Here is a 12,441-nt window from a genome sequence, read left to right as displayed (position 1 = left end):
TTCCACTGAATTTGGGAGAGACACGACTCAGCTCCTAAGAATAGCCAACAGTGGCAAAAAGTTAGTCTACTACAGAAGTCAAAGGATTTGTGAAATAAACCAAAGCATTTTACCAGCAGGAACCCTGAGTCATAAGACCCAAGGGTCAGTCCCCCTTTGGCCCTTGACCTGCAGATGCTGTGTGAGTAAGCGGTGAGTTTCATCATTCATGTGAATGGCTGTCCACCACTCATCCTAGCAGTCCAAAACTGCACATTAGCAAAGTAGAATTCGGTGAAATCATGCCCATGAGAAGCTCCCATTGCCTCTGCCAAGCAGCATACCAGCTGCCCAATGAGAAGCCTAACTCCAAGGGCCTCAGGGGTCCAGGGAAAGAGCCCAGAGGAACAGTGAAAAGCCACAATTTATAAGCAGGGCTCTGAATTGCAGGTGGGATTTGGAAAAGCTGAGAGGGAGGAGGGCTGGCTTTCTGGTGGAGGGAGAAGCCTTAAGCAGAGGCAGAAGTGGTATGGTCCCGCATGCCCACCAGCCTGGCCTGCCTGGCCAGAGCCCAGAGCTGGCTGTCCCCTCCTGGGACCATGCCTCTAACCCCAGTCTCCCTCTCTGTGTGTCCCTGCAGGGCTCTGGCTGAGAACATGGCCAATGGCATTGATGAGCTCATTGGCATTCCCTTCCCCAACCACAGCAGCGAGGTCCTGTGCAGCCTGAATGAGCAGCGGCATGACGGCCTGCTCTGCGACGTGCTCCTGGTGGTGCAGGAGCAGGAGTACCGCACCCACCGCTCCGTCCTGGCTGCCTGCAGCAAGTACTTCAAGAAACTCTTCACGGCTGGCACCTTGGCCAGCCAGCCCTACGTCTATGAGATCGACTTCGTGCAGCCTGAGGCTCTGGCCGCCATCCTGGAGTTCGCCTACACCTCCACGCTCACCATCACCGCCTCCAACGTCCAGCACATCCTCAATGCTGCCAGGATGCTGGAGATCCAGTGCATTGTGAATGTGTGCCTGGAGATCATGGAGCCTGGTGGGGGCGGGGGGGAGGAGGACAAGGAGGATGATGACGATGACGAGGATGACGAGGATGAGGAGGACGAAGAGGAGGAGGAGGAGGAGGAGGAAGAGGATGAGGATGATGACACGGAAGATTTTGCTGATCAAGAAACTCTGCCTGAGCCCCCGGACATGAGCTGCCACCAGAGCCCCTCCGAGGCAGACCACCTCCCCGAGAAGGCCTTCTCAGAGCCGCCCCGAGCCTTCCCCAGCGCCTTCCCGGCCGGCAGCCCCGGCCCTCTGGGTGTGATCCGGGACTTCTCCATTGAGTCTCTGCTGAGGGAGAACCTGTGCCCCAAAGCCAGCATCCCTGACCGGAGACCTTCCTTATCTCCGTTTGCCCCAGACTTCTTCCCACACCTCTGGCCAGGGAACTTCGGGGCCTTTGCACAGCTGCCCGAGCAGCCCATGGACAGTGGGCCCCTAGACCTGGTCATCAAGCACAGGAAGATCAAGGAGGAGGAGAAGGAGGAGCTGCCCCCACCCCCACCACCGCCCTTCCCCAACGACTTCTTCAAGGACATGTTCCCAGACCTTCCTGGGGGGCCGCTGGGCCCCATCAAGGCGGAGAATGACTACGGTGCCTATCTCAACTTCCTGAGTGCCACCCACCTGGGGGGCCTCTTCCCACCCTGGCCTCTGGTAGAGGAGCGCAAGCTGAAGCCCAAGGCCTCCCAGCAGTGCCCCATCTGCCACAAAATCATTATGGGGGCCGGGAAGCTGCCGCGCCACATGAGGACCCACACGGGGGAGAAGCCATACATGTGCAACATCTGCGAGGTCCGCTTCACCAGGTGAGTCCCACAGCCCTCAGGCGGGGTCTTCAGGCTGCTGCAAGGGGGTCAGGGGCCACGGGGATGACAGCAGAGAGGGGTGCAGAGGGCTTGGAGGAACAGAGAGACCAGTTCAAGGGAGGCGCAACTGGGCCCCAAATGCCCATCAAGTTCATTGCTATATGGCCTGCTAGGTGTTACCTGGTGCAGTGATTTTCAAACCCTTTTGTAGGAGCTACACTATTGTCTTATATACCATGTTAGGTGGAAGACCAAGACATAATACAGGTCAGAACAGACCAGCTCTGTTAAAGCAGAATTGAGGGGCCTCTGCGCCTTGCTCGTTGGCTTCCCTCTCCCCTCCCCAACAGCAGAGCCACAGAAGCCGGTTGGAAACTCCCGTTGGCAGCAGCCCCTTTATTTTTTTTGCAGCATGTTCAGCTGACCAGAAGACTGTAGAGAGCCCTGTAAGCCCTTTCATCCTCTTTTGGGTCAGGCCTGAAAGTTGGGCTCTCTTTATGTTCTCCCCTTGACTCCCCATGTTAGCAAGAAGGTTATGCTTCACACTGTTACAAAATTTGAAATGTGATATTAATACATCATAAACCGTCTTTCATAGACTCCGTCCCATTCAGCAAGTATGTTATGTCCCTTCTCCTGCATGGCAACTTTTGTGTTCAAAACTGATTGGTGGGATGATGTGGGGTCAGATTTGCCCACTGCTAAGTTGTGATGGGCCTTGTTTGGAGAAAATATGGTCTGTTGGTGCTGTTGGTGGTCACTGGTGTGCAGCTGATCCTCCCAGCCATGTCCACAGTGAGGAAAGTTCTGTGAGCGGCCTTGCACCAGGGCTTGGTCATTTCAGTGTGTCGGATGTGGACAGAGCCTAGTGGATACCACACACCACAGGATGGCAACCATGACTTACTAGACAAGGTCCTTTCCCCACATTGCCACAGTCCCCATCAAAGAATGCACCCAGAGAGACCCACACTTATGCCCACAGTGCTGCTGTTGCTTCACATCCCCTGGGAAATTTATCTTTGGGAGCTGCTGGGGGCTCGTTCTTTTCATTTTCCTCAGTGGGCCCAAAGCTTTGGCCTTTGAGGACAGAGTGCAGGTTGAAAGCACCAAATCGGGGCGATGCTTTTCAGAGGAAAAATAAGAGTAATCCTATAAAATAATGAGGACTACTCTGTTGGGTGGCTTGAAAACTCTATTTGAAATTTCCAGAGAAGAGTATCAGAAATATGTTCAGGTGAAAGTGGCATTGCTAAAATAGCTCTACAGGCAACTCCAGTGACTGCTTCAAAGGACAACACTGACACTGATTGTTTCCAAGGTGGCTGTGGGGTCCCTGCACAGCTTTTCTGTGAGGGAAACCCCAAAAAGAATCCCTCCCAGAGGCTTTGAGCTGCTGGTGGAGGGGACATCTCCAGGTGCAGGGTGCCCCCCTCCAGCTGGCAACACATGTCAGGGTGCTGTGCCCCTGGTCCTGCCGCAGAGCAGTGGAACCCGAAGTTCCCGAGAGTCACCTCCCCTCTGCTGTCCCTCACTGCTGGCCCTGCCCACCTCCCCCCTCCCTTACCCTGAATCCACCTCAGTCCCCCAGGTCCAGGCTAGAACACCTGAACAGGGCTTGGCTACAGCATGGGGGTAACAAGTGAGAGAAACTAGAGCCCAGTCTAATTCCTATGGTTTACTCATCTCCAGCCTGTGACTCCCAGCAACCCCCAACCCCACCCCTTCACCCATCCCCGGAATGGCTTCAAAGACTTGGGCGCCTGCTCTTCACAGGCCAGACCCAGCAAAGCCAGCCCCTGAGTCAGCCCAGAGTGCCCCCTCCTGCCATCCAGGGCCACCTCCCTAACTTCCCATGCCTGTCCCCTTCGCAGATGACTGATACTGGTCCGTGGCTTCAACAGGATGTGCGTGTCAGAGTACCACCCAGCGAGCCTGCCCCACACCCCAGCCCCCGGCTCCCTTCCCACCCCCTGGGCCTGCTCACACACAGCTTTCTGGGAGGGCCACGCCAGTCTGTGAGCCCTGGCCTTCCCTGGGGAGGTTTTGAACTTGGTCAGTCTCTGCAGAGAGCCTTCTGACCCTTCCGACACTAGTATGTTCTCCCGGTAGGCCCCCTGGTCTGGGCAGCAATGCTGGGTTGTATAGGAGGGTTGCATTCCAGAACCCTCCCTCCCAGCACATTCCCGATGATCACTAGGGTGGCCTCTGTGCCTGTAGCCTCACCACCCCTCCAGGCTAGACCAGCCCTGGGGCTGTTCCTGTCCAGTGTTTGCCCTGCCCTCCCTCCAATTTCCTCCTGCTCAGCAGAAAGACAGCCACCTGGGCCCCCAGTCCTGGCTCCAGCTGAAGCAGCTGCCTTCCCACTCCCATCAGCACTGCCCCCTCACTTGATTCCCACTGGGCTGTGACCCTCCTGAGAAAGATCAGAAAAGCTCTTGGGACCCCCTTTCCAGGAGCAGAGACACCTGGGAGAGGGGGTGGTTGGAGGTTTCCTGGCCTCCTCACGTAAGGGCCTTGATCCTTGCCAGGGGCTGTGGCTGTCCCTGTTGAACACCCCTGGGCCCCTCCCCATCGCGTTCTTCGGAATTGCTGGTTCCTTACTTCCCGCCTGCCCCTTCCCCAGACCTGCCTGCAGGGATTCTTTTTGGTCCCCTGGGTCGTCCAGGTCAGGGTTTACTGTAACCCTGGAGCCAAGTCCCCTGCTGCCTTTCCAGGGAGACCTTTGTGGCTGACTTTTGGCAGCCACCACCCAGCCCAGCTTCCCTTTTTCCCCAACTGGAGGCATTTCAGCAGCCACCTCAAGCTGCAGCTGCTGCCTCTTTGGCTCGGAATTCCCAGACTCCCAGAATCCCAGCCGCTCCCTGGGACTGGGTCCCTGAACCTGCTGCCCTCAAGTCCTCCTCTTGGACGCTGTTTTCCTCTCCAGATTTCTGGAACCCGAATCTCCCCTTAATCACAGCTGAGCTTCTGCTCTCTAGCCAGGCTTCCTTTCCTCTCTCCTTGATGCTGACCCCACCTCCTGTCCCCTCTGGGGTGTCGGAGGGGCCTGCAATGTGGTGCAAGGGCCTGGAAGTCCTCCCAACAGCGCCCCTTCTACCCCTAGAGCCCCGCCTGCTGCTTTATCCCATGGTCCTCTGGGAACAGAGGCCGAGCTGCCCACTGTGGTGGTGTCCATTCCTTGGTGTCAGGACCCTCACCTCCAAGTAGGCTTCAGGTTTCGCTCAGTCCCACCAGTTGTCCCACCACTGGTTCCTCCAGATGCGAGACACCCTGGAGCCCCTGGCAAGGCCTCAAAACTGCAACCAAACTATGATTTCTTGGTCCGGGCTGACCCCTGCTAGCTCTGGTCACCCCATCATCACTTAACTCCAAGTCCCTCTGTCTAAGCCCAAGTGTGTTTACACGTCCTGTCCTAGTCCAAGGTCACCATTTTCTTCCTGAGAAAGGTTGGTCCTGCGCCAGCCACGAAGAGGGAGGCTCCTGCTGCAGCCGGTCCTGTTGGTCCCAATACCCTCCCTGTCGGGAGGCCTTTACCTTCTATTCCCAGAAGGTCTAGAAGCCAGGAACAAAAGTCAGGGTAGGGCTCTGCCAGACATTCCCCCTGGGATGGGGCCTGAAGAATGGGGAGCACGTAAGCCAGGGAAGACATGGAGTTTGTCCTCTCTGCATACAAGGGGAGTTGCCATAACTGGTGAGCACTTCCCTGCCCACCCAAACCACCGGGGGGCCCCCTAGTTGCCCCAACAGCAGCCATCATCACTGCCACCTGGGCCTGGGCCCCAAAGCTCTCAGATGACTCTTAATGCCTCCTAATTCCTGCCACATTGGTCCTTGAGTGCCGGCAGCCTGTCAGAGGAGCTCCTAACAAGCATGGCTGGGCGGTCGTCCCTCCTGTAGCCCCCACATCCCGCCCACAGCCTGGCCCTCAGAGGAGCTCCAGGCCCCTCTGGCAGGGCAGAAACTGAAAGGTTTGAGAAGCGGTCAGGCCCCACACAACAGTGGTCACACCCCAGCCTGGAAGAGGGTTGCACATCTTTGCCCCCTGAGAAGCCACTCTCTGGCAAGCCGTGATCACACCAGTTTCCACAGGATCCTCTATCAATGTCCCATAAAGCCTGCAGCTTATAGTCTCCAACACCCTGCCTACTACAGCACAGGCAGATATTGCTCACCGCCTGTAGCCGACAGCTGTCTGCTTGCAAAGCAAGGCCAGGAGCCTGGCCACTGCTTGCTTTTTTTTTTTCCCTGTATTTTCCTTTTAGTCCCACTCCTGGCAGCTCTGGGGACCTTATTAAGATAATGTAATGCCATTAGCAGTGGCAGCAGGAAGAGAGTTTGTCTCAGACCATCAGGTTACCAAGAAGTCTGGGGGGTGGTGCTGGGAAAGCACTGTGCAGACTGGGAGCCTTCATGGAGCCCCCACAGCCCTTTCCTTCCACTTGGGATGAGCTCATAAGGACTGGCCCGTCGTCCTTCCCAGCACTGAGTTCTCTGGGCTAGAAGGGGGAATGCAAATCAAGGCTTGGGTGCATGTGACCTGGGTGGGCTCCCTGGCACAGGATAAAGGAATGAGATGGCAGAAAGGGGTTCAGGGTGGAAGAGGAGCATGTTGGATTTGGAGCTGGGGAGTTCTGAGAACTGGCCCTGCACAGCAGGTCATGTCAGTCAACAAACACACCACGAACACCATCTACCTTCATTGTTGTGCACTGTGTAGAAGCATCTGACAGGTTCTTATCAAAGCAAGTTCTAGAACCATCCATGCCCCATGCTGAATGAGAAGCAGCACTTGGCACACAGGTGCTGCTAAACGCACTAATAGAGTGCTCATTAGTTCTTGGCAGATGGTGGCACCTGGGAAAGAGCACTGGAGTGCTGAGCAGGAACCCTAGGTTCAGGACCTAGTTCTGCCTCTAATGAGCTGTGTGACTTTGGCCAAGTCTCCCCAGCTCGGGGCTTCAGTTTCCCCCTGTGTAACATAAGAGGGTTGGAGCAGGGGCTCCCTAAGGTTGTTCCCAGCTTTATGAGTCCATTCAGATACTGCCTAAGATCAGGAAAGCTATGGACACATGATTGCACCTCTCGCTGCCTCCATTTCCTCATGAGAATGATGGAAACTGACTTCTCAGGCTTCCGTGAGGTCAGGCATAACTTCCTGGTGCGCAGCAAGCACCTGCTAATGAATAGCACACAGAGGAATGCCCGAGAGCCGGGTCCCTTTCCTGCATCAGCCAGGAGCCAGTGCTCCTTGTCCATGAATTTGCTGCCTCAGGCATCAGCTCGCTGTCTAGACTCCTAGTAAGACAGGGCGACAGGAACAGGAACAGGGTGGTAGCTCTGCAGGCACGAGGGGCAGCTAAGGCAAAAGCACACCTCATGGCCCCCACCCTGTGTTATAACCCCAGTAGTTATCCATCTTATTACATAGTCACCATTTTGTGTGCATGTGGTGAGAGCATTTAAGATCTACTGTCTTAGCAACTTTCAAGTATTCAATACTGTATAGTTAACTGTGGTCACCAAGGGTCCCAGAACTTGTAAATGGAAGAGGTGAGCTGTAAGGAGCCTTGAGAGCCAGGCTAAGGGGTAAATGGGCACACAGGCCATTGGACAGGGGTAGCCGTGGGGGATTTTAAGCAGGACCCACAGCTCTCCAGCCAGATTCAGGCAGCCGCATTCACTCATCCTCCCGCCCACCCTGCTCCCCTCTCCGTCCCACCTCCCAGGTGCCCACCAGCCTTCCTGTGAGCACAGCGGGAAGGGGTGGACCTGTCCTCTCAGGTCCTCACGCCCTCCTCCCTGCCAGGGTACACTGGATATCCTTTTCTCTCCTACCCCGCCCCTGGGGAACCAGTCCAAAAAGGAGATCCAGTGAGACCTCTAGTGGCCAGGGGATGCCAGGTGACCAGGACTTCCTATGCTGTCCTGGGATTATACAGAGTGTGGTTTACATGTGGCCATTTTAGGGTGGACACCTGGGCTCCACATCTGTTCCAACCTCAAACCTGAGCCAAAAATTATAGCCAGACACACAAGCCATACCTGCAGGGAGGAAGTGGGAGACCAGACACAGCACTCCTTGGCCTGTGGGGCCTGGGCAGGAAGGATGTCCCTGAGAGGAATTCTTGCAGCTCAGCTGTGTCTACCTCAGCCAATTGGAAAGACTCGGACTGGTTGAGGCAGTGGTCCATCTTTAGGAACCCCACCGCTGTGATGTCAGTGTTCCTTCCCACTCCACCAGGAGGCATGTTGAATCTAGCTCACACAAACCCAGATTCTCTCCATCAGCCCTGGACAGTAGGAACGGCTGTCCGGTGCTAGGTGCACCTCCGGGCAGAGAGGTTAAGTAACTTGCCTAAGATCACTAATGTGCAAGGTCTGCAGCTGGAGCAGGGCCCCCCAGACCCCGGTGGGAGCCCCACCCCTACACTATACCTTACCCCTGAATAATATCACTTAAACCCCGAAAAGCTTTGTCCTACATCAGGCTGCATTCTTGTCACACCTGGCTCTTTTGTAAACCCTGGGATTTGTCTGTGAAGAGGATAGCCCCCACTTGGGATAAGAAACCACAGTGCAGGCTTGTACAAGGTGTGCCCGGCATCCATAGCCTGCCAGGTTAGTGTTGAGGACAGGCGGATCTCAACAGCCCAGAGGCTGGGACGGGACCAGAGGCTGGGCAAAAGCACAGGACAACGCAGAGGGAAGACCATTGCCTGGAAGGAGTGGGTGTGAGATTAAGATACAATCCAGTTTCAGAGGCCGCCGCTGCATCCCTGCACAGAGGAAAGACTTCTGGCTTGTGGGGACACGGGTCCCCCAGCAGGTCTATTTTTCCAGTCTATAAGACAGGCCTCTGGCAGAGTGGGAGCTTCCTTACTCTGAGCGTACATGTGAAAGGAGTTCTGGAGTGAAGAAGGCTTTTAGGACACTGTTCCTCTCCAGCCCGCTAATCCAGGTGAGCAGCCACACCTGTTTAGGGTGGGGCAGGGGTTGAAGGTAAATCCCTGCATGGGTCCCATTCCTGGGGTTGGACACCAGGGCAGTAGGGAGCCTTAGCAGGTTCTGGAGGAAGGGGTTGCCAAGGGGTTCCGTGGTCTGGTGTTGCACGTGGGGACTGACTCCCGGCTGTGCATTGCAGGCAGGACAAGCTGAAGATCCACATGCGGAAGCACACGGGGGAGCGGCCCTACCTGTGCATCCATTGCAACGCCAAGTTTGTGCACAACTACGACCTCAAGAACCACATGCGCATCCACACGGGCGTGCGGCCCTACCAGTGTGAGTTCTGCTACAAGAGCTTCACGCGCTCTGACCATCTGCACCGCCACATTAAGCGCCAGAGCTGCCGCATGGCACGGCCCCGGCGCGGCCGCAAGCCTGCCGCCTGGAGGGCCGCCAGCCTGCTCTTCGGGCCCGGCGGCGCGGGTGCTGAGAAAGCAGCCTTCGTGATGCCGCCGGCGCTGGGCGACGTGGGTGGCCACCTGGGTGGGGCAACCGTGTGCCTCCCGGGCCCCAGCCCTGCCAAGCACTTCCTGGCGGCGCCCAAGGGCGCGCTGAGCCTGCAGGAGCTAGAGCGGCAGTTCGAGGAGACACAGATGAAGCTGTTCGGGCGCGCCCAGCTGGAGGCCGAGAGGAACGCAGGGGGCCTGCTGGCCTTCGCGCTGGCCGAGAACGTGGCAGCAGCGCGGCCCTACTTCCCGCTGGCCGACCCCTGGGCCACGGGCCTGGCGGGCCTCCCGGGGCTCACCGGCCTCAACCATGTGGCCTCCATGTCTGAAGCCAACAACTAGGCTGGTCCTTGAAAACCCCAGTCCAGCAGCTCTGTCCCTCTCCCACTAGGCCAACCCTGCCCCACCCAAGGGGTCTGAGCTTTTTATTCTACATCACAGAGGAAAAAGGACAGAACAGTAGCAGCAGCCACGATATGTTCCAGGCCTGAGGCAGCCGAGCCGCCTCCCTTTTGCTGGTGTCCAAGACGGGCATCTCCATGCAAAGGGCCTGGAGTTCAGGGCCTGGCCTCTCCCTGACCTCTCCCTGATCTCTCTGGCTTTCACACAAACACTCATACAGGCCCAAGCCCCAGAGGAGGCCACAGGCTGGGTGCCCAAGAGCACTTTGGCGTGTGTGGAAGCTAGCTGGAGGGATGTGGCTTGGCCCAAGGCAGACCAGATGAAGCAGAGATGAGGGCAAGGGCCTGGGGGCACACACCCTGGTTAAGCCCCACCACCCTGTGGCAGAGTCCCTACAGACACTGCTCTGATGGGCCATTTTTCCTGTCTCCAACGGTCCTGGGATCCTTATGGGAAATGCCCTACTGGCAGGGAGGCCTCCTAGAGTCCAGAGCAAAGGTTTTGGAGTCCAGGCCCACTTTCCCTTCACTGTCCTGTGACGTTGGACAGGTCAGCCATCTGTACCCTGGTTTCACCCTGCTATGAAGGAGGGCTGGTGATTTAGTTACCCCTCTCCCACCCTCCCATGCATACATACAAACACACCTGTCCCTCCAAAGAGAACTGCTGAGAACATAGGAGCTTTGTATTCCTAAAGTCCCTGGAGAAACCGTCTATTTTACTGGATTTAGTTTTATCACATCCACCTTTATTTTAGCCCAGGTGAGAAATGTGTTCTAACTAAACAGGGGTGACAGAGAGCTGGGGTGAGGTTTGTCCACAGACCCCAGGCAGCTCTAGAGAACTCCAAATACCACCCTCCTTCCTAGGCAGGCCGCTGGGGCTGAGGGATGACTAGTTAGCATTTACCCCAATTCCACATGCCCCCTCCAATGCCGTAGGTCTCTTGGGACCTCTGGGGCCGACAAGAAGGGTCGGGGCCGCCTCTTAACACCTGGCAGCTGCCTCCCTCCATTCTGATTCCTGGAAACAGACCTTACGTTTGCTTTTCGAGCTGCAGGTTTCTCAGGGCTTTGGCACTGCTGGTGATCATCCCCTGCACTGTGTTTGAACACTCACAGCCTCTCCCGTGTCCCTCCAGGCGAGAAACTGGAGTGTTTGGCTCCCGTCAGTGCAGGGAAGCAGAGCCTTGGCTCCAATGTGGGCTTGAAGGGCTCTGTGAGTTAGGCGTGTCCACACACCCTCCGTGGCCCTTGCGTTTGTAGCAGATCCTGAGAAGGAAGACAGCTCTGCTGGTCCAGTGCCTTCCTGATCTTCTCTCCCCTTTCCTGCCTTCCATCCCTTTTCCTGCTGAGTTTGCTTTTGTCTCAGAAGCCCAGAAGGGAGGGGAGTTCATGTGCATGGATTGCCCACAGCTGGAGTCCCCAGTCCAGGAGCTGTGGGCACAAAAGACTTCGGCTCTTCCCATTGCCTTGGCTTCTCCCTCAGCAAATACAAGAAACAAAAAGGCCTGAGAAGACCACAGACTCCGTCACTCTCCCAGCTCCACAGAGGAGACCCCTGACTCCACATACCACCAGATGCCGTGCCAGCCCGAGGGAACTGCTTCTGACACCCTCTCGTCTTCAGACGTCATTTGCCTCGGCAGCCACCTCTAAGATTCCTGTCTCTGTTTCTGACACTTGCTTCTAGGACTCCCCAGCCAACATGCCTGGTTTCCCCCATCAGCCAAGGGACTGGGACTGACCCAAACTTTAAAAGAAAGCAAGGGAAAATGAACAAATTGGGATCCAGTGGTGTTGGGGCTTTTGTTTTTATTTTGTAAAGGTAATGACTTCTTATAAACTCAATTTTTCAGATGACTGGTTAGTTCTTTTTGTGTTCTCTTGGCTGCAGCTTGGAGCTGTACACTGTAAAATGCCCAGAGATGCCGAGTCCTGTGTGATCGAGGAGAACATGAAGCAATTGGGTTGGAGGATAGGGGTGGTTGTTTGGTTGCCATATATTTTTTTTCTGGATGTTTCAATTTCCCTGTCTGTCTGTGGGAGAACTTTGGAATTTTTTCTATTTATAACTCTTTTTTTTTATGTGATTGCTTTATGTAAAATGACACAACAAAGTTTGCCTTAGTGAATCAAGGGACAATCTTCCATAACTTTGGTCGCACGCCGCATCCCGCCGAGAAAAACTCTCAGCTAATTTTCTGGCCTATTTATTAAACAGTATCAATTGACTTGATTAAATTATATTGAGAGTTGCACTTGTGTGACAGCTGGGGAAAGAAGCCAGTCTGGAGATGTGCGTTGCTTTAAGTTTTGATGACACCTTCACAAAAGACACAAACCTTTGACCCTTATTTAATAATTTGAAGGACAATGTTTTGAGGAAAAGAAAGCTATGCTGGCTTAATTCCCTGGTTAAGATTGACATCCCCTGTCCAACTCGTATTTCAGGCATCAGTGGGTGGTTGAATGGTGGGAAAGCCAGGACTCAGTTCTTCAGTGGTCTCCTACATTTCAGCTGTATGAGGCACGGTGAGCCTAAGGGCAGGACTGTGTGTGTGTGCGTGTGTGTGTGCACGCGCGCGTGCACACGCACGTGCTCATGCATGCACGCGCATGTGCGTGAGGCAGGTACAGCCTGTGGTGTGTGAGCAAGGTAAAGTTGTGAGTTACTGACCATTTTAACACAGCCAATCCTACCGGTTCCCTGGCATGGCATCCAGAGTGGCCTCCAGTGGCC

At 55.6% G+C, this 12,441-nt stretch overlaps 1 protein-coding gene across 5 annotated transcripts in view; it reads left to right on the top strand.

Annotated features, from left to right (window-relative positions):
* The window catches only part of ZBTB7C (zinc finger and BTB domain containing 7C), a 328,498-nt gene extending 316,556 nt beyond the window's left edge, over positions 1-11,942 (top strand). For all 5 annotated transcript variants that reach the window (XM_037016809.2, XM_037016791.2, XM_037016816.2 and 2 more), the window contains 2 exons: positions 620-1,843; positions 8,988-11,942. In XM_037016809.2, the coding sequence (XP_036872704.2) occupies positions 620-1,843; positions 8,988-9,639 (1,876 nt within the window). In that variant the 3' untranslated portion in view covers positions 9,640-11,942. The remainder of the gene's footprint in view (positions 1-619; positions 1,844-8,987) is intronic.
* Positions 11,943-12,441: the final 499 nt, after the last annotated feature.

The sequence above is a fragment of the Manis javanica genome, chromosome 9 (genome assembly GCF_040802235.1).
Source record: "Manis javanica isolate MJ-LG chromosome 9, MJ_LKY, whole genome shotgun sequence".
NCBI lineage: Eukaryota > Metazoa > Chordata > Mammalia > Pholidota > Manidae > Manis > Manis javanica.
The sequence above is the reverse complement of the archived record's forward strand: the minus strand, read 5'-3'. Positions and strand labels throughout refer to the sequence as shown.